Genomic DNA, 20670 nt, shown 5'->3' on the forward strand with positions numbered 1-20670 from the left:
GAACACAGCTCGGCCTTGCTGGGGTGGCCTGCTCTCATTTCAGAGTGCTTTTGGTGGGCTGGACAGAGAGGGGGGGCTGCCCCTCAGTTCAGCAGGTAGGAAGTGTTCTTACAGGGGTAAGTGACTTGTCTGGGGTCGCTCAGATAGGAAGAGAACTGTGTTCTGGCTGGCCTGGCTGAGAAAACCATGTAGCCCAGATAAGTGGCTGAAGGCGAAGGCAAATTTCTGTGCAATTACTGGGCTGGTGTGCCTTCAAGGCCCACTCAGTTCTGCGGCAGATCTGTGGGCTTTGCTGTACAGATGAAGCAGGGCTAGGAGCTTGGGCCCGAGAGCCAAAAAAACACCCTTAATTTTTGGATTTAACATCTGAGGGAGGTGGACGCGGATCCAGGGCTTGTCACCGAGTGGGCAGAGTGCCAACAAGTTGATGCGACATTTCTCCTGGCCTGGCTTGCAGAAAGCTCTGGAGCAGCAGATGGAGAGTCACCGGGAAGCGCACCAGAAGCAGCTGTCCAGACTTCGCGATGAAATTGAGGAGAAGCAGAAAATCATAGACGAGATTCGGGAGTGAGTGGGCCGAGGGCTCACGGGACGTGGGTGGGCGTGCTCGGGCCTTGTGAGCCAGACTTAAAGGACATGACTTTTAGCCAGGGGCCCTGGTCTCCCTGTGCTTGGGCTCTGAGCTCTATTCGGCTGGTGCTGCCTCCGAGGTCTGTTCTCCCATCTGGAGGCCAGCCTCCTGGGGCTCTGGTACAGCAGGTGGCAGGCAGACCCAGCCACCCCTCTGCATCACACCAGCCTGGGGCAGGATCAGTTCAGTGGTGACGTAGGTTGGAAGATACATGCCCAAGAGCCAGAGAGAGTATGCAAGTATGAAAGAAAGAAAAAGAAAAAGAAAAGAAAAGGAAAAGGCTGTTATTCCCCCAGGAGTTAATAAACACTCTAGAGAAGCCTTTTGACATTGCTGCCCCTTCAGCCCAACAAATAATGCACCTGTAGCCACCTGGTTGTCTGTGCGCACACCTCAGAGACCTGTGCCAGTGTGTCTGCAAGGTGGATGCCAGTATACCATGCCACCACGCACTTAACTCTGCATGCTGCCCCATGGCTGCATCCTGCCTTCTCAGAGTCTCTGGGGAGCCCCCTGCTCCACAGCACCCTTTCCTTTTCTGCAGCACAAGCACCCAGCTGCAAAGCTCCCTTTTGGGGGGGTCCTATTCTAGGGGTTCTTTATGCTGTTTGCATAGATCTCCTTGGTAGTCTACACACCCCTTTGCAGAACAGCCCTATAAATGTTCCCCCCCAAAGGCATACTCTTATGAAGAAAACATGTCTACTGAAATAAAATTTCACCCACCGCCCTTCCCCACACTAGGCCCAGCACCCCCCATCAGCACCACCACTTTCTGCAGATGAAGAATTAGATATGGGAAGCAAGGTTGAATTATTTACTTAAGGTCACACTGCTAAATAGGAATCAGACTGGAGCTAAGCGTTTAATTCTCCAGGCTACTGATCCAAATCTGCTCCGAGTATGTGAGCTGCTTGCAAGTACATTTGCATCTTGAGGGAGAAGAGGAGCAGAGGGGGAGTCTAGGTGGTGTGCTGGCTCTGTGCAGCCTGCCGAAGGACAGGCCTCAGCATGCCCTCTTTCCACTCCTTCTGCACCGTGAGCTGCCCCTGGACATGATTCTGATTACTCTCCCTCAAAACATGGTGCAGAAAGAGCGGGAAGAAAGTGCGTGAGTCCCTGCCTGGGGACCGTCCTCGGCTTGGGCTCTGGGTGCTTCTGGTTTCCTTCACACAGCCCTGTGGTCTCAGCCCCCATAAAGCCTGGCTTATGGGCATTGGCTTGGTACAGAAGTATACTAGACACTGCTTAGGGTTTCTGTTGTGATCCAACACTCTGACCATAAACAACCTGGGGAGGAAAGGGTTTATTTCAGCTTTCAGTTTACAGTTCAACATCCAGGGAAGTCAGGGCAGGAACTTAAGGCAGAGGCCATGGAAGGGTGCTGCTTACTGTCTTGCTCCTCATGGCTTGCTCAGCCTGCTTTTTCTTCTCTCTCTCTCTCTCTCTCTCTCTCTCTCTCTCTCTCTCTCTCTCTCTCTCTCTCTCTCTGTTTTCAAGCATCACCGTTTCCCCAATGTCATTATTTCCCCCCACAGCAGCCCTTGCACACAAACAAACTATAAATACACCCTCAAAGCCTTTGTTTCATTTCATGCTTCCTAGCTGCTCCCCAGAAATTCGTTTTCACTTGGGCAGAGAAGAAACTGTGAGGCTGTTCTCTGATCCCTCCGAATCCTCTCGAATCGCTGCCTTCATTGCACCAAACTAATGGGACTGCAACAGAGCCAGGGCTTTAGGAGGATAACTCAGAAGTTCAAGCTGATCTGGAGTATATTGCTTTTTCCTCTCAATTTCAGTTTGAACCAGAAGCTGCAACTGGAGCAGGAGAGGCTGAGCTCCGATTATAACAAGCTGAAAATAGAGGACCAGGAGAGAGAAGTGAGACTGGAGAAGCTCCTGTGAGTGCCCTCAGCATCCCCGACTGCGTCTGTCTTTGCCTGGCCTTGTTTGTTTGCCCCGGGTGCAAACTGCATCTGCCCCCTTCTGGTTCTCTCGTGGTGGCTCATGGTTCCTTTCTGTCTCTTCAGGTTGCTCAATGATAAAAGGGACCAAGCTAGGGAGGACCTTAAGGGGCTGGAAGAGACTGTGGTAAGTCAGTTCCCAGTTCAGTCCACTCTCAGCAGCCTGCTTTGTTTGTGATCTACTGAACTGTTGATTCTAAAATTTTATCAGCGTGCACCTTTCCTGTATAGCAGTTAGACACAGAGTGTTGTACCTGTTTCCAGAACCGTTTTGAGAAACCCCCAGAGACCGCCAAGGAGCCGGTTTCCGATGCAAGCACTTAAGGTCCTTTTATTGTCAGGTTCAAACCTGGGCCACCACCAGGCAGATGGAGGGAAATTTCAGCAGCTGTGGCAGGCCCAAGGGTAGAGAGTTTCTATAGGGAAAAACCGCAAGCTGGGAATTGTATGCTTTGGCAACTTGAAGTTGGGTAGAAGGGATATGTGGCAAGGTGATTGTTTGAAACTACTGGCCTAGACTTTCGGTGTGAAACCACATTTGAAACTATTAGTTTGGGCTTTTTGGTGGGGAACCACAACTTGTTGAGCAGGATTATCTGGGCTGCTTAGTGGGATTATTTAGATAGCTTCAAGGACCATAAACCGCAGAATATCTGCAGGAGCATACTGCCCTGTATCTGTTCAAGTTGCCATGGCACATTCCTGAGGTCCTTCCTGGAACTGAGTAGAGCAGGTGGTCTAAGATGGGTGGCCCTGCCCTAAGATGGTGCCTGTATTGCCTTCACAAAAGCATTCTGTGGCAAACTGGCATTTGTAGAATGACTTTGAACAAAATTCATCCGCTGATTGATTAGTCAGTTGTGAGTGCTGTAATCCTGAAGTGTTTGAATGAGAACAGAACTCCACTCAGCTTCCAACAGATATTTAGCAAGCACCCACAGAGGCTGGCACTTGTCTAGGTACTCGGATTTATCAGTGCACACTGTAGGGAAGTCTTGTCTCTAGAAGCTGACCTTGACGCACTGAGCTGAGAGGAGGAGGAGGGACATGCTGAGGAAGACCATTCTGGAAGCAATAACTTGTGGCATGTGGAGGTAACAAGGATGTCAGTGTGCGGCTGGGTAAAAGGAGGGTAAAAGACAGGCCTAGGAGGACAGTGCTGGAGCAGGTGCCTTGAAGGAGGGCCAGGAAGAAGAGCAGTAGACACCACTGGGTTCAGTAAGGGCTTGGTGTTCGAAATCGCTATTGGATAGGAATGTGCCTACAACATTGTTTTCAGTGACTGTGCAGGATAGCAGGTGTGTGTGTGTGTGTGTGTGTGTGTGTGTGTGTATCACACTTCACAGCTGTGGCTTATCACATGCCATTCTAACATCAGCAGAATTCGGTGAAAATGCATTTAGGCTTGCACACGTTTAAATTCAGCGGCACCTTCTCAGCCCGCTCATGTGTCACGTGAGTTTATGTGGGACAGAGCCCATCCCCAACAGCCCAGAGGCTCAGACTGGAGGCAGATGGCTACTCCCATCTGGAGCTGAGGCTGCATGCTGGCTCCTGGGCCAGGACAAACTGCTCCTCCGAGGAATGAGGACACAAGCCTTGGGGACAGAGGTCAGATGCCTGTGCTGACAGGAAGCTGAACCTTTCAAGGGCAAAGCCTATAGGGAAAGCAGACATGAGGCCATGAAATTGTTTCCTCTGCATTGTTTATAGAGCAGTGCAGTCCATAACTGAGTGTACTTACAGAATTGCAGGACAATGCTGAACATTGACATTTTACTAGATTCCTGCCAGCAGGCTGTTCTCTGCTTGTACCCCTGTGGACCCCCTACACCCATGCACCTGGCTTCCCTTCTGTGTCTCTGCTGCCCTCACACCCAGCTTGCACATGCATTTGCACACACAACTTGTCGGCACACCACACACTCACTTTCATGATGTCTTCTGGGCTTGGCCACATGCCCTGATTGTCCTTATGATGTCCATGTATATTCCTGTACACTCACACATATCCGCATCTCACTAACGGTTTTTCTCATTCGAACACATTTTTGCTCATTTACACAAGTTGTTAGGTACTTTAAACTCACACTTGCTTGCCTTTTCTCATCCTTTCCTTCACACTTACAGGCCAATATGCACAAAGGCTCAGTAAACTCAGAGATATTCATGTTGTCACAGTCACAGCTCACACTCTGCTGACTCATGCAAGTCACTCTCATGGTCTCTCTCTCTCTCTGTCTCTCTCTCTCCCCCACTCTCCCTCTCACTCCCTCTCCCTTCCTCCCCCTCCCTCCCTCTCACTCCTTCCCCCTCCCTCCCTCCCTCTCCCTCTCTCCCCTCCCAGCTCACATCCAGACTTACTCATATTCTTACACTCACACGCTTTCTTGTTCCCATCCCTGTGAGCATACTAAAGGATTAGTAGCCAGTTCCTTTGCCTTCTTAGGTGCTTGGAGATGTATTAAATGGCATGTTTTCTCAGTAGCCTCCATCACCTACTCAATTCTTCTCTCCTTCCCTCCCACAAGCTCATTTCCTTAGTAATCTGGCTGTGCCTACACAAGCTCACTCTCAAAGGCTACCTGCCCCCCATTTACACATGTCCTTCCATCCCACACACAAGGACAGACCCCCTAATGTGGTGGTTCCTTTTCCTCTTCCTCTTTCCCTCACCACCCCCACACCTCCTTCCTTACATCCAGGACTAGATTCCTGCAGCGTGAGCTGCTGTATACTCAAGTGTTTGTCCTCCGCTTTGGATTCTTCCCAAGCTGAGCTGTAGATATCCTTCAGAGACAGGCTCTTGCTGTCCTCGGCTGTCACTCTGTTCTCAAGGCCTCCTGTGCTAGCCTGCTCTTCCTCCTGAACGTTGTGGGGAGGGGTAGGACGCTACTAGCAGATTGCACTCTGAGAATCTCACTGCAGACTGGTCATCCATGCTGTTCTGTGTGTGGCTCGAGGCAGGACCCTGACTGCTTCCTCTAGATCCCACTTCATGCGACACTGAGCACCTCTCTAGTGCTACCTCATGGTCCGAGTCATTAGCCTCGAGCTAATGCACGGAGGGCAGTAGCCTATGATGGGAAGAGAACCCGGGGAAGCCGGAGGGTAGAGAAATAATTCCGAATGCGATGGAGGAAAGATCATTGCTGCAGGAAGCCACGTGACAGCTGCCTAAGCATCACGGTACAGCAGTATGAACCACCTTACATGCCCAACTGCTAATAATGAAAGAAGGGGCCAGCTCAGGACTCTCATGTGGTATTTATGTCCCAAGGAAAGGCCTGGCTTTTGGGTGGGGTGTCACACTTCTTGCCTCCCTTTTGTGTGGTGGTGTTTTCTTTCAGAAAATATGCACCATGATGGCAGTGTGGGCAGAAGGAAGAGCCGAGGTGGAGGGGCAGCACGCAGGGCATTTGTCAGCATGAAGGCATGTGGGACTGAGCGCCCCCTGCAGGGGCGGAGGGCAGCCGGGATAGTGGTGAGCGATGGACTGTACCCCTGGTCCTGTGCTGTGAGGCGGCTCGCTCTCGGATGGCAGTCTGTGCACATTATTCACCGTACCAGACCTGTTAGGCTTCCCGCAGAAAGCAATTTCCCTCATCCAAGGATGCAATTGACTTCAGGTGCTTCTTATTTCAACACAGAACGGGACCCAATAATAAGGCCTTAAATGAACAGAGAACGGTATTTCCAGAAACTTGGAGTTTCCTTAACTCTGAGTCCTGTTTCTACCTTTTTAATTTGAGCATTCAGCCCCTGGCATCCTGTCAATTTATACAGATGAACACATTTGAAAGAGTCTCTACTTCTTACTTATGCGGACGTAATTTATGTGAAACTAACATCCCTTGTAGAAAACATAGGAAGAGCTGGGTTGGGAAGGTGACTCAGTAGTTAAGACCACTTACTGCTGCTTTTGTAGAGGATCTGAGTTCAGTTCCCAGTAGCCATGTACGGCAGCTCATAACCACCTATAATTTCAGCTCCAGAGGATCCAATGCCCTCTCCTCAAATCTTCCAGCACTTTATTCACGTACATGTATACACACTGGCGCATACACACACACACACACACACACACACACACACACACACACACCTTGAAACGCATAGGTGAGGCAGTGGTGTACATTAATCTGAGCTTGTGAGAGACAGAAGCAGAAAAACCTCTATGAGTTTGAAGCCATCCTGGTCTATTTAGTGAATTCAAGGCCAATCAGAGCTACAGAAATTAAGACCCCAACACACACACACACACACACACACACACACACACACACACACACACACACACAATGTATGTAGACTAAGACTTGAATAGAAGCAAATGTTGTTTTGATTTTCTGGTTTTGTTACCAAAGATTACTAGGTTTGGTTCAGGCCCTTGTCTCATCACTTATAATCTTAGGTATTCATTCATAGAAAATAATCCAAAATGAAGGAAGTAATTGCCAGCTCTTGGGCTATGAACTCATAGTAGCTGTCTTACTAACCTTTTACTATGGGCCAAAAACCTTCCTAAGGGCTTTTCAGATCATCTCATTTAGTCTTGACACCACAGGGTCAAATTCTCTATCTCCACCTTAAATGTGAGAAAACATATAGGAAGTCCAGGTGATTTGCCCAGGGCCACCAGATGGAGAGTCTGAGAACTGCCTCATCTGTGAGCTGCTGATGTGAGGCAAACAGTCTTGTGGACTGGGCCAGTAGTGGGTGCAGAATCATGGGGAATGCCAGCCAGTTTGGGTGAGAGGAGTCATGGTTACTTTTTAATTTAGCTTGTTGGTATGATGTGTAATATTTACATGGGAAGTAAACAAAAACAAAAGCAGATCCCCTCCCCATGGCAGGTAACTTCCTAGGAATTTTTGTTCGGCCCTTTTGAGAGTAGAGGAAAAGCGCTGGCTGGCTATGTTCTGGCTTGCAGCCGGCAGTCAGAGTCCCCAGGATCCTGCACCATGCATGTGCCCCTGACAGAAGTGCAGGCTACAAAGCAGGCAAGGTACAGACTGTGCCATGGCACCAGCAGTATCAACGGCAGCCCCAGCGGGGCCGTGGTGATGTCCGGGGAGCCAATGACTTCTAGAGCAAGTGCCGCACCGGTTCAGTCCACCACCTCACTGATTCTGCATGTCAAAAAATCTCTTCCAGTCTAGAGAACTCCAGACTCTTCATAACCTGCGCAAGCTCTTCGTCCAGGATTTGACCACCCGGGTGAAAAAGGTAAGCCCTGCCATTTTTGAACACGTCGAAGAAAACCGTCGGCGATGAGGTATCATCTCCAGTTGAAATATCGCTTGCTCAAATTAAGGCTGGTTATGCTTATAAATTAATTACCTCATGCCCGAGAACATTATTAAAAGATTGTGCTTGGGGCTGAAATTACTTGGGACTATTTTACCATCTGATTTTCCTTTTTAGTAAGAGGAACTTATAATGCTGTCCCTGCCTGGCCTTAATTAAAATGACACATATTTGTCTGGCCCAGTGTGAAAGTCACTGTTTGGGGTCAGAAAAGACCGGACATTCTCATCAGAAGATGACAGCATAGTCCCCTAGTCTACAGAGTGAGATGGCCAGAGCCTCCCGTTTGTCTAGGCGGTTGGTGAGGTGCTTTGGTATCGTGCTTGTGTATCCCAGCCTCTGTGGAGTAGGTCCTACAGTATCCCTGTGTTGCAGGTGCGGATCTGGGCTTGGGTGTGTTTGCAAGTCTGAAAAGAGTCAGATGTTAAGCCTGCAAGCTCTCAGAATCCCGGTGATCTTAGGGACTCTCCACATTGGTGACTCAACAGGTCAGCTCGGAAATTTAATTGAGAAGACATGAGGCCAGAGTGTAATGGACAAGGAGCCCGGGGTCATGGAAGAGGCGTGAAAAGATTGAAGGAGAATATCAAGAGAAGCATGTGCAAATGTTTAGTAAAGGCATATGCGTGTTTGAGTGTGCGTACATGTATATACATGTACTCGTACACATGGGTGTGTATGAAAGAGCAAAGGAGAAAAAGTCAACCACGGTGAAAAGGGAGCAGTTGATAGGAGCCGGTCTAAGAGGGAGAATTAACCGCACAAATGGATACTGCTACTTGGTAAAGAGAAGGCACTGAGTTTTCCAGAGGCCAGAGAGAGTCAGGCTGGAAGCATTTGCGGGAAACCAGGACAGTGGAAAGAGGCTACATCTGATGGCTGGTGTCCTCAGTGGTGAAGGGAAGAGAATGTGGAGCTGGGGGAGATGAGAGAAGATTCAGCCAGCTGTGGATGGCAGCTACTCGGGCTGAGTTAAGTGGATTGCTGAGCAGTGGTGTGCGTGCCCAACAGAAAACAGTGTGCAGTTGGCAGGCACCTGTGGCAGCATGGCTCTACAGGGTGGAATCTTGGTGAGGCAAATATTGAAGGCAGAGGACCATGGGAGATTTTCAGAGCCTGAATGGCAATGGTCAGGCCACTGTGTGATGACCAGTCTAAAAAGCACATGTTACCTTGGGGCCTGCACCAGACAGGAGGATGAGAGCAATGTCGATGTGATGGACAGACTTGACAGGAAGGGAACCTGATGAGAGCTTATGACAAAGAAGACTTCTGTCCCTGGGGGGAAGTGGAGTGCTGGCCAGAGAAAGGGTCAAGAGAAGGACACCAGAATCCCCTGGTTTCATTTTATAAAACTTCCTAGGGATGACCTACTTTCAGATTTTCGGCCTCTGGGCCTCTGGCAGCTACATTGGCATCACCTGGGAATTTGTTTAAATTCTGAGGTCTGAGGAATCCGACATGGGGGTGGGCTCAGCAATCTGAGTTTTAGGAAATGGCCTGGGGATCCTGGTATATGTCCATGTTTGAGAGCTTATGTTGTGGGCTGAATTGATGGTGGAAACCGTCACCCTTCTGGAGAAGGATGGTTCCTTCCATTGTGTCACCAGACAGACATGTTTGGCTAGTTTTGAACTTAGGTTGTGTTTGCACATGTGTTTTAACTTATCTGTGCTACCTTGCTTGTCAAGAGTATGGTGTTGTTGCCAATTTTAAGATCTGATAAATCCAAAGGATTTTCCCAGCACCCGTGCTGTAACAGGGCTGAGACTGACTGACTCACGGGGGAACTGCAGAGCTTTGGGTGTCTAAGAGACAAGCAGAAGCCATTAGGATTTCCCAGTGGCAGCAATGACTCTGGATGACAGGCTTGGTGATCTCTCATCTAGTCCTGATGGCTAAGCTAAACTTGAGTCTTATTTTCACACTGGTTCTTCTCAATAAGTTGTGGTGCGTTCTTTTTGAAAAGAAGAGAAATCGCTTTACCTGCAGGGGAGAGGTACATTTCGTTAACGAGAAATGTGTGCAGTGCACAGAAGCAGATCTGAAGGTATTCTTATTCCAGCATTCTCAAGAGTTACTCCTCCTCACAACACTTTAGTGCAAGCCAAGGAAATTTATCGGAAAGTCCGTGGAGTGGAACCTTTTACAACTTCTCTTTGTTTTCACTTTCAGACTGTCTTTTGATGGGATGGGGAATTTTTCCTTTTCAAGAGCTTTAATGTATATTGAGCAGTGGGCAGGTGGGTGGGGAAGCGGGTCATGCCACTAACTGTCACGTGTGGGTGCAGAGTGTGGAGCTGGACAGCGACGATGGAGGGGGTAGTGCCGCCCAGAAGCAGAAGATCTCTTTCCTGGAGAATAACTTGGAGCAGCTTACCAAGGTGCACAAGCAGGTGGGTGAGCTCACTGTACCCCGTCCCCCAACCTCTGTTCTCCCTGGGCACAGCCTCGGCTGGTTGGCTGCAGCACAGAATAATTCTGATACTGGATGTCTGTGTATGGTCAGAGAACCTGTGTGCTGTGAGGAGCTGGAGTCTTTGAAAGTCCCTGACTCTTGGCTAGGAATGGTGGCATGCACCTGTATGCCTGGCTACCAAGGAGGTGGGAGGATCACTTGATTTTTTTAAATTTTATTTTGTTACGATTTATTTATTTATTATATATACAGTGTTCTGCCTGCTTTTATGCCACCAGGCCAGAAGAGGGCAACAAATAGCACAATAGATGGCTGTGAGCCACCATGTGAGTGCTGGGAATTGAACTCTGGACCTCTGGAAGAACATCCAGTGCTCTTAACCTTTGAGCCAACTCTCCAGCCCTCCACTTAAGGTTTTAATACCAGCCTGGGCACCATAGTAAGATTCTGTCTCAAGGTGACAACAAGATGGTAGGTTTAGGAGGAGTTAGGGTGAGAAGAGAGGGGTGGATGTGATGCAAACACATTGTAAAAATTCTAAAATTAGTAATAAACCACACAGAAAAAATGTGCCTGCCTTTAGCCTTCAGTAGCTTCCTTTATATATGAAAAACTGCCTTGGGCTAACAAGACGGCTCATTTCATGTTATGTACTTCCATGCTTGATGATCTGAGTCAAGTCTTCAGAACCCATACTATAGAGGAAGAAAAATAACTTCTGCAAGGTGTTCTCTGACCTCTGCATGTGTGCCATAGAACACAAGTGCCTGCACATGTACAAGACGAGACCACACACACACACACACACACACACACACACACACACACACACACACCTACGAATGAGTCTTTCTTTGATGGGATCTGTTATATGGAATCTATTTATAGAGAGTGAAAGGGGAACTCTTTAGGGCTTGGAGTGAGTAAAGTGTTGAGCCTTGGGCTTCCATCCTGCTTTCGTTCCACCCTTGGATACTGACTGGCCTTGTGCTCTCCCATGATGCCACTGAGGCACCTCTGTAGAACAGACCATTCCATAGAGTGTATGTGCTGATCAGGCTGGTTCAGGTCTCTTCTTTTATTGCCAAGGAGACATTACTTTGTCCCACAGATGGCATGGCGGTTTAAATGAGGATGGCCCCTATAAGCTCATGTATTTGAATGCCTAGTCACCTGTGAGGGGCACTATTTGAAAGATTAGAAGGATTGGAGGTATGGCCTTGTTGGAGGAAGTGTGTCACCGGAGGTGGGCTTTGAGGTTTCAAAAGTCCATGCCAGGCCCAGGCTTTCTTTCTGCTGCCTGTAGATCAGGATGTAGAACTCTCAGGTACTTCTCCAGCACCATATCTGTCTGCATGTTGCCATGCTCCCATCGATGATTATAATGGACTAACATCTGAAGCTGTAAGCAAGCCCCAGTTAAACGCTTTCTTTTATAAGCGTTGCAGTGGTTATGGTATCTCTTCATGCAATAGAACCGTGGTTAAGATGCATGGGAACCCAGAGACTGGACCCAGCAATCTCTGAGCTCTGTTGTTCTCATCCCTCCTTGGCCATCTTGGATGTCCCCTGGGATCATTGGCCTGACATCTGCTCAGAGTGACAGAGGGGGATAAGCATGTCCAGTATACCAGTGACTTAGGCAGACCATTGGCCTCCCTTCCATTCTGTAAATGCCAGCGTGTCTGGGACTCTACCCTTCTTTAGGGTTTGCCACGGGGTACAAATGGTCTCTCTGGGCCAGGTGACCGAGGGCATGCCACTTCTCTTTGACCTGTTAGGTTTGTTTCCATAGGGCTGGTGATGACATTTTCCCCAGAGAGACGATGGCAGATCCACGTAGGGAAATCATTCAAGCAAATTGATAATGAGAAATGCAGAAGCAAAGACTGCCAGGCATCTTGAAATCTGCCTCCACGACTCATTATTTTATTCATGAATTCGAGGAATATTTATTAAAAGCCAAGTCTGCCAGGCATGGAGGTGCTGCTGGCATAAGCAAAATAGGTCAGAACAGCGGCAGCTTGCTCTGATACCTTCTTCTGATTTTCTGATCCTTTCTCTGATCCGTCTGGATTCCAGCAATTGTAACTGGAGATTAAAGTGCGGGTCCCATGCAAGGAGGTCTGCAGGGCTGCAGCCACTCCTTCGCGATGGCTGTTCTCGTCTTGGGGTGGTAGGTCCTGCGAACTTGCCTGCTACTTGGGGATAATGTCAGTCCCTTGCCATAAAGGTATTTATGGATTGGCCCTGCTGTTCCTGGAACCTAAGGTAATTCAAGAGAGAAGAGTAAGGGCAATGGCTTCTCTCTGTGTCTTCAGCCTGGAAAGGGGATGAGACAGGTTAGGTTAGGTTAGGTTGGGGGGGGGGGAGGGGCATCCAGCAGGATGCTGATCCAAAGGAAAGAAATAAAATCATGCCAGACTCTTCGTCCTGCCTTTTTAGTACTTCGTGGACCTCTAGCACTTTCTTTTCTCCTTCTTGTGACTAAATACCTGATGAGAAGCAACTTTAGGGAAAACAGATTTGTTCTGTATCGCAGTTGGAAAGTACAGTCCATCATGGCAGAGATGCATGGAGGCAGGTTTAGTTAACAGTTGAGGTAGTGCTAGAGCTTTTAGGGTACAAATCTGGACATTTGCAGTCCTAACAAGCTAAGCTCAGCCAGTGTCATCAATAATACCAATTAAAATGATGAGTCGTGGTGAAAGGCAGACATATTTAACCAGTGTAGTCACACTGGGAACAGGAATAAGCAAGGAGGTCCAGCGACCTCCACCCCCACCTCAAATTCATCTGTGGAGCACTTATATGAGGTTTAGGTTTAAATAAAGGGCACAAGAGATGTATAACTAAGCTGCCCTAGTCAAGGTATGTTCCCGCCCAACATCGACACACTATTGTCTCTGCCTCAGCTTCTGATATATCTTACAAATGGTTAAAACTGTATGAAATCTCTTCCTGAGAAACAAGATCCTCCTCTAGCTGGCACCAGGACTTCAGCCGTTCTTTCCCTAGCATGAAATTTCTGGGAAAATTCCAATTCCTTGGGGACCATTGTCTTAATTATCTGGTAACCAAAGGAAGGGACACAAGTGTCTCTCTTTAGAAGGTCTTCCTCCTGCCAGGATGGGTACAGTGGAGGGGATTTTCTCAGGCAGGTCAAGAGACGGAGCGTCTAATGCTCCGTTCATCAGGGACCCCACACACACACCCCACCCCACCCCCGCCTCTCTCTTTTTTAATTTTTTTCCTCAGTCCAGCATCCTATAGAAAATGATACCCACCATTCAGGGTGGATTTTCCCCCCTTAGTTAAACCTTTCTGAAAATTCTCGAAGCTATGCCTAGAGCTATGATCACAAAGACAGTCAAGTTGACAAGCACCATTGGTTTACTGCCTGTCAACTGAACACCCCAAAAGGTCAATTTTATTTTACTTTTTAATTTATTTTTATATTTTATGTGTATGGGTGTTTTGCTTGCATGTAGGTCTGTGCAACCATATACATGCCTGGTGTCCAAGGAGGCCAGAAGAGGTTGCCAGATCCCCTGAAACTGGAGGTACAGTTAGTAGTGAGTCACTTTGTGGGTGCTGGGAATTAAACTGGTCTTCTGCAAAAACAACTGTTCTTAACCCTGAGCAATCTCTCCAGCTCCTTTATCACATTTAAACTAAAACATTACACCTTGGCCCTTGAAGATTCATAGCCATCAGCTTTAATCCCATCATTACCTTTAATCTCAGCACTCAGGAGGCAGAGGCAGGTGGATCTCTGTGAGTTTGAGGCCCGCTTGATCTACAAAGAGAGTTTCAGGACAGCCAGGGCTGTTACACAGAGCAACGCTGTCTCAAAAAAAAAATAAATAAATAAAATAAATAAATAAATTCATAGCTATTTTTTAAATCTATTTTTATTTTATGTGCATTGGTGTTTTGCCTGCATATATTTTTGTGTGAGGGTGTCATATTTTGGAGTTATAGACAGTTGTGAACTGCCATGTGAGTGCTGGGACTTGAACCCAGGTCCTCTGAAAAAGTAGTCAATGATCTTAACCACTGAGCCATCTCTCTAGCCCTGATTCATAGCCATCTTATGATGCAAAATGCATTTAGCCCATCTCCAGGAGTCCCTAAGTCTTACCAACACCAACATTTTTTTTGAAAGCCCAAGTTCAGAGTCTGCCAAGAGACTAAAGGTAACATTTTAACTGTGAGCACCTGCAGGGGGGAGACCAAAACAAAACATTTCCAAAAGGAAGAAACACCAGAAAAGCATAGAAAGATGGGACCAAACCAAGTTACAAACGCAGCAGGGACACCAAACCCTGCAGCTCCACATCCAGCATCTCGGTTTGTGATAGCATCATCTGTGCTCTATAGCCCCACGCCTCAGGCTCTGTTGCCATGGCTGCTGGTGGCCTCTCTCTTGGGCTGGCTCTCCTCAGTACCTGTACGTCTATAGATTTACGGTATCCTGGTGTCTTCGGCTCCAGAGCTTCATTCACAGCCCACTTCTCAGCTCCATGCAGGCAATCTTTCTTCAGTGCGCGTTGCCTGGCCGTGGTGGCTTTTTGGAATACTGCTGCAAGCTTCTGGGACACCTCCCCTCACTTTTGGATGTTACATGCTTTCAGAATCAGTATGGTGTGCATGGTGCAAAGTTCTGCGATTCACTCAAAATGTCGCCTTGACCTGTGGGACCATAGCTGCAGAGATCTTTGTGTATCTTCCAGGCTGAGCCTGAAAACACACTTCCCTGGGTGGCCTTATGTGAGCAGTCTGCCCAGAAGCTGTCTTAGTTCAAGTACTGTCTTTTCAAAGGAAAGATTCTCAACCATGTTTGTATTGTTAGACTCTGGAGCTCAGGGGTAGGTGAGGATCTCGTCGTATAGGCAACTTTGCTACTGTCCCAATTGCAGTGTTTGAAGTTTCTCCTTAATGGCTTTGATCTCTTTAACAATTACAGTCATCCTGCCCACACCAACCTTAAACACACCCAGACTCCTTTCCTTGTCAAATTTCATGTTCTTTATATATCTTTCTGCTCCTTTTCACCACAAATCTAAGAACAGTAAGCAATAACCATGCCACAGCCTGATTATTAGACTATCTTATTATTTCCACCTTAAATTAATTAATCCATTGCTTTTGAATTTAGCTCTGCTCAGATTTTCAGGGCAGGGATAGAATACAGTTAGATTTTTTTTTCCCTTTTTGCCAGAATATAACATGACTGGTTTTTAGGTTGGTTCACAACAGAGTCCATATTACTCCTGTCACTTCACGAGCCCGGCCTTCACTGTCCAGACTCCCACCAGAACAGTCCACTGAGCTCTGCCCATGGCCCCTGCAGTTCCACCGCAGGGCTCTTCCACACACCCCTGTAAACTGCCCCAAGGCCTGAGAACAGCATGCTTCCTCCAGTGGTGCCTTCCCACTCTGCCTCCACGTCTCTGGATCTGTTGTTGTTTTCATTTCTGTGGCCAAATACCTGCAAAGACGCAGGTCCAGGGAGGATGGCTTTATTCTGTGTCTTGAGGGTGCAGTCTCTTAGGACGGGGGCAGCGTGGTGGGAGAACTGGCTCGTGGCTGTGCTGGCAGGGTTTGCTCATATTTGGGTATGTCAGGAAGCAGAAAAGATGAATACTGGCGCTCATCAGGCTTTCTCCTTTTCCTTTTTCTTTACCTGGGGACTCTAGCGCTCATCAGGCTTTCTCCTTTTCCCTCCTTCTTTACCCCGGGACGCCAGCCTAAGGGATGGCTCTACCCACACTCATGACAGGTCTTCCCTCAGTGAAACCTCGCTGAAAACATCCACAGAGAACATATCTCCCCTTGTATGTGATTCTACATTGGGTCATTTTGACAGTGGTGATTAACTGCCACAAAGCTCTAGTGAAGAGTCGGTACATTTTAGTGGATACTGTTTCTAAGTGACTGTCTCACTGTGACCCTTTCATTTTGTATATGCAACTCCCCAAACTTGGAGTGGCTCAGCTACTTACACCAAGTCAGATGGCAGGAAATGATATCGCTAGCATTGGAGCCTCCCATCCACCTAGGGTCAGCCCGGTACTACTTAATTATGGGTCCTAGCTGAAAAGGAACAAATACTACCCCATCCCTGTCTCCTGTGAGCCTCTGGATATATTGCAGAGCTGGATTTCAACCCAGTGCCAATACAGACCACACAGTGGTCTGCAAGAAGGTCTGCAGAGAACTCTGGAATGTGCCCATTCGCTGACTTTGAATTATTTCTCAGCTCATGCATACATCTTAGAGTAATAAATTCCTCATGGTCCCTTCCCTCCCCAGTACACACTCAAAGAAAAAATAAGTCCTGTCCCAGAATAAGTATGTCCCGTGGCTGGATATGGCTTCTATTCTTTTCCATCCCCTACATTACTGCTCCTAGTGAATCAGCGTTACATGGGCCATCAAAGACAACCTAGTAAGGTTGAGCTGTTGGGCAAGGTTGTCTCTCTTCTTGCATGTCTTCCTCCTGCCAGGAAGTAGCCCAGCCTTGCTCAAAACTGGCTTCTTTCTCTTTGCTGCAGCTGGTCCGGGACAATGCAGATTTGCGCTGTGAGCTCCCCAAGCTGGAGAAGAGGCTGCGAGCTACTGCCGAGCGCGTCAAGGCCTTAGAGAGCGCACTGAAAGAGGCCAAGGAGAATGCCATGAGGGACCGCAAGCGCTACCAGCAGGAGGTGGATCGCATCAAGGAGGCTGTGCGAGCCAAGAACATGGCCAGGAGGGCACATTCGGCCCAGATCGGTATGTGTGTTCCCAAGGTTGGGAGCTACAGCCACCCTTCTTTAGAATGTCACTCATCTGAAAGGATATGGTCGAGCCTGTGGGACTTGGAATTCCTGGCACCCTGGGTGTTCATTCTGGGAAAGCATGACATTCGGGCACCACTGTCCTCCTGAATAGCCCTGTGTGTAGTGTATTCTTCAGAACTGACTGCGCGCTAAGCCTCACCAGGCAGCTGTGCTGTAGCTTTTGACTGTAAACCGAGGCACACTCTTGGAACTAGGAATGTTTCTCAGCAGGATCATGAAGGAGACCATCTGTCTGCCTCGGGGAAAGCTTCTTGCAAGCAGTGGTTTGGAAATAACTGGAAAGAGCCAGGCTGGCAGCACAGAGCTGGGGTGTTGTTGCAAGCTGAACGGTGGCCTGGAGTTCGAGCCCCCAGGGCTATGGAGTTGGGCGTTTGGCTTGAATAGGAACGGTGCTTATTTGTATGCTGCTGCTCCGTTGTAGATGCCAGGCCAAAGCCAAGAGAATGAAGGGACTTAGAGGTGTTCTCTAGAGTTGTTTTTAAATGAAACATCTCTAATACCATGTAACATTATTTCCCATCAGATATTGTTCTATAGCTCTATTGTGAGCGAGCACCTTTGTGTTTCCATTCTTAAAATCCTATAGATTAGTGATATATTGAATTTATTGGATTTCTTGCCCTTTGGGAGTCTACTGAAAATTGTGGCCCCTTTTCCTAGAAAACTCATCACAGGTGGAATTCTTGTGAAATCTCTAGGGAGCTATGGATCTACTGCAGATAAAACCCAAAGTCCTGTGCTTCTAATTTCCATTTATTTATTTTATTTTGCACACTTAAAAATAAGATGATGGATAAATCAGTGCTTCCTTCCTGCCCCCTGAATTATGTGAGTGCCCTGAATTTGCTAACTGTACTTCTCAAAGACCAGACCTCCTGTTGGCAGAAAGGTCTGGGGGTATAGATAAGCAATGCAGTATTGATAAGTATTGTGACTGGTTGTTGCTGATGATGTCATTCTCTCTCCTTTCTCTGGGATATAGCCAAGCCCATCCGCCCAGGACATTACCCGGCATCATCTCCAACAGCTGTCCATGCCGTCCGAGGAGGAGGTGGCTCTTCAAACCCTACTCACTACCAGAAGTAAACGCAGAGTGAGTCCCTGCAGTCTGGAGTGTTTTCTCTTTGCAGCAGTCCCGGCTTTATTTGGAGGCAGAGCCCTCTGGCTTCTTCAGAACCCCACCCCAATCTTCAGCCACATTCTCTAATAGAAATAAGTTCAGCTCTGTTCCAGGAGAGGCCTGGGTCCAGACAAGAGAGAATTGGGCTTACCTTCATCAACATAGAGAGCCGTAGGGTCCTCTAGCCAAGGGTCCCTGGGGTTGGTGCAGCCCTGAGCCAGACCTGGCCTAATCATCTCTCAGGATGAGTGCCTCATCTGAGCTTTCTTTGGTCTGTGAGGCTTCCCTCTGCAGCTGTATCTACAAAGCCAGATAGACGTAGGGGGTGGCTTTTAGTCTCAGGAACAGAATAGAAAGAGTCAGTAACTGTCATGTTTTTATACTTATTGTGAGCCTTGACAAATGGAGTTTTGAAGAATGTATGATTTATATTCAAGTGGGCCTAGACCCACTTTTCTTAGAGATGGTGATCTGTGAGCTCTGGTTCCTGCAACCCACCTGCTCCACATTGCTCTGACAGCCACAAAGGAAAAGTAATGTATTTTTGAAAAGAGGAAAAGGGAAGAACCAAGCCGATATATCCTTCCTAACTGAATAGGGTGGGCTGGCAGGTAGACAACAGAGGGCCAGAAAACTTGGTACAGAAAAGCTCAGACTTCCAGTGTGTAGATGGGATGGATGATCATGAGTGTTGCTCCTGGCCTCTCAGCCCTCACTAGGGAGGCTAGCTGACAAGGTGGGTGAGCATCTGTCAAGTGATGTCCTAATGATGAAGAGCAACCGAGGAGAACCCCGATTTATCCAGTCCTTTCTGAATCAGAGTATAAGTGAATGGGTGGGAGCAGGTCCTCCCACGGGGCACAATGTCAGCATCACTAAGGCCCAGCTGTAAGCTTCAAGAAGGGTGCTTCTGAAGCTTTTTAAAATTTATTTTATTTATTTTTTATTTTTGGTTTTTCAAGACAGGGTTTCTCTGTGGAGTTTTGGAGCCTGTCCTGAATCTCGCTCTGTAGACCAGGCTGGCCTCGCACTCACAGAGATCCTCCTGCCTCTGCCTCCCACTCCTGAGTGCTGGCATTAAAGGCGTGCACCACTACCGCCTGGCAGCTTCTGAAGCTTTACACAAACAACAAGGAATAGTTGAGGGCCTGGTCAGGTGAACAGGAACCAGAGGCAGGCCTAGGTAGTCTGCACTGGGACCACACACACAACAATATCACCATATCTTAAATGAGCTTGCCAGTGAGCCACCCATTCATGTCCAAACTGTGCTTCCTCTCCAAAATAAAATTGAATTGGCTATTACTGAATTGGTTTTGATTGCATATTGTCAGTAGTGAGGACAAAATCTGAAAGGTAGGCATTTTGGGCAGTTTAGCACAGAAAAGCCTTAAATTTTGGTGAGGCCTGGAGGTGGAGATGGCAGGGGTGGGGTGGGGTGTGGTGGCCGTGGGTGTACTTAGTGTGTTTGGGACAGTATAACACAGCAGCAAGAAAGGTGCCAGCTTAGGTGGGTGGGGCAGGCAGCACCGTGGACCACAGGCCAGGCTGCTGGTGGGATGGAACCTACCTGGGCCTCTTTGTTTTTAACCAAGGCCAGCCAGTGGTTTTAGTACCCACCAAAATGTAATACCTGCTTCCCTGTAGTAACCCCGGCTCACATACAATAGCAGTTTGTTTCTCATGGGAAGAAAGCATAAGAGCCGGGAACAGTTGGAAAGGTCCACAGAGACCACAGAAACCCAGACTGTAAATCAGGCTCACAGTCCTTTGTGGGTGCCTCCTTTCCTCAAGGTCACCTCATGGACCCCAGAATGACTTCTGCTAGACTGTGAGCCTCGTGCCTTCTTTCCAAGAGAACAGGCCAAGACAAGGCAGCACTCCTGGCCGCAGCAGCCTCCTTTAAGTGGTCTCCCTCAGAGGATCCATGAAAACTGAGGTCTGCATCCACATGACTGGATCAGAAGCACATGGCCACATTGGAGGCTAGAAAAGGCAGCTTCTTAGCTGGGCACATTAGTACCCCAAAGGGGAGTTAGGCTTTATATTACTGTGACCATAATCTCAGCATTTGAGATACAGAAACAGGAAGATCAGAAGTTCAAGGTCACCCTCACATCCTCAATTATATATTGAGTTCTATTCTAGCCTGACAAGCAGAAAGCCCATCTCAAGAAAAAATTCAGAACTGGTGAAAGTTTCAAAGCCTTCAGAAAAACAACCATAGCAGTCAATTTCTTTTTTCATTCAGTGAGTCCCAAGTGGTTTATGAAGGCTTGAGCTGAAATTGAAGCCCCTTTATAGCATATGTTACCCATCCTGTTCCCATAGCTGGGTGCTTCCTGTGTGTACCTAGTAAGTTTCAGGGACTTCCTGAGGTG

The 20670-nt window shown here is 48.0% G+C and overlaps 1 protein-coding gene across 3 annotated transcripts in view; it reads left to right on the forward strand.

Moving 5' to 3' along the window:
* The window catches only part of Kif5c (kinesin family member 5C), a 160555-nt gene that overhangs the window by 124875 nt on the left and 15010 nt on the right, over window positions 1-20670 (forward strand). For all 3 annotated transcript variants that reach the window (XM_006974286.4, XM_042275271.2, XM_076569432.1), the window contains 7 exons: window positions 458-567; window positions 2431-2532; window positions 2662-2722; window positions 7753-7824; window positions 10197-10301; window positions 16885-17101; window positions 18152-18262. In XM_006974286.4, the coding sequence (XP_006974348.1) occupies window positions 458-567; window positions 2431-2532; window positions 2662-2722; window positions 7753-7824; window positions 10197-10301; window positions 16885-17101; window positions 18152-18255 (771 nt within the window). In that variant the 3' untranslated portion in view covers window positions 18256-18262. The remainder of the gene's footprint in view (window positions 1-457; window positions 568-2430; window positions 2533-2661; window positions 2723-7752; window positions 7825-10196; window positions 10302-16884; window positions 17102-18151; window positions 18263-20670) is intronic.

Source organism: Peromyscus maniculatus, chromosome 4 (genome assembly GCF_049852395.1).
Source record: "Peromyscus maniculatus bairdii isolate BWxNUB_F1_BW_parent chromosome 4, HU_Pman_BW_mat_3.1, whole genome shotgun sequence".
Classification (NCBI taxonomy): Eukaryota; Metazoa; Chordata; class Mammalia; order Rodentia; family Cricetidae; genus Peromyscus; species Peromyscus maniculatus.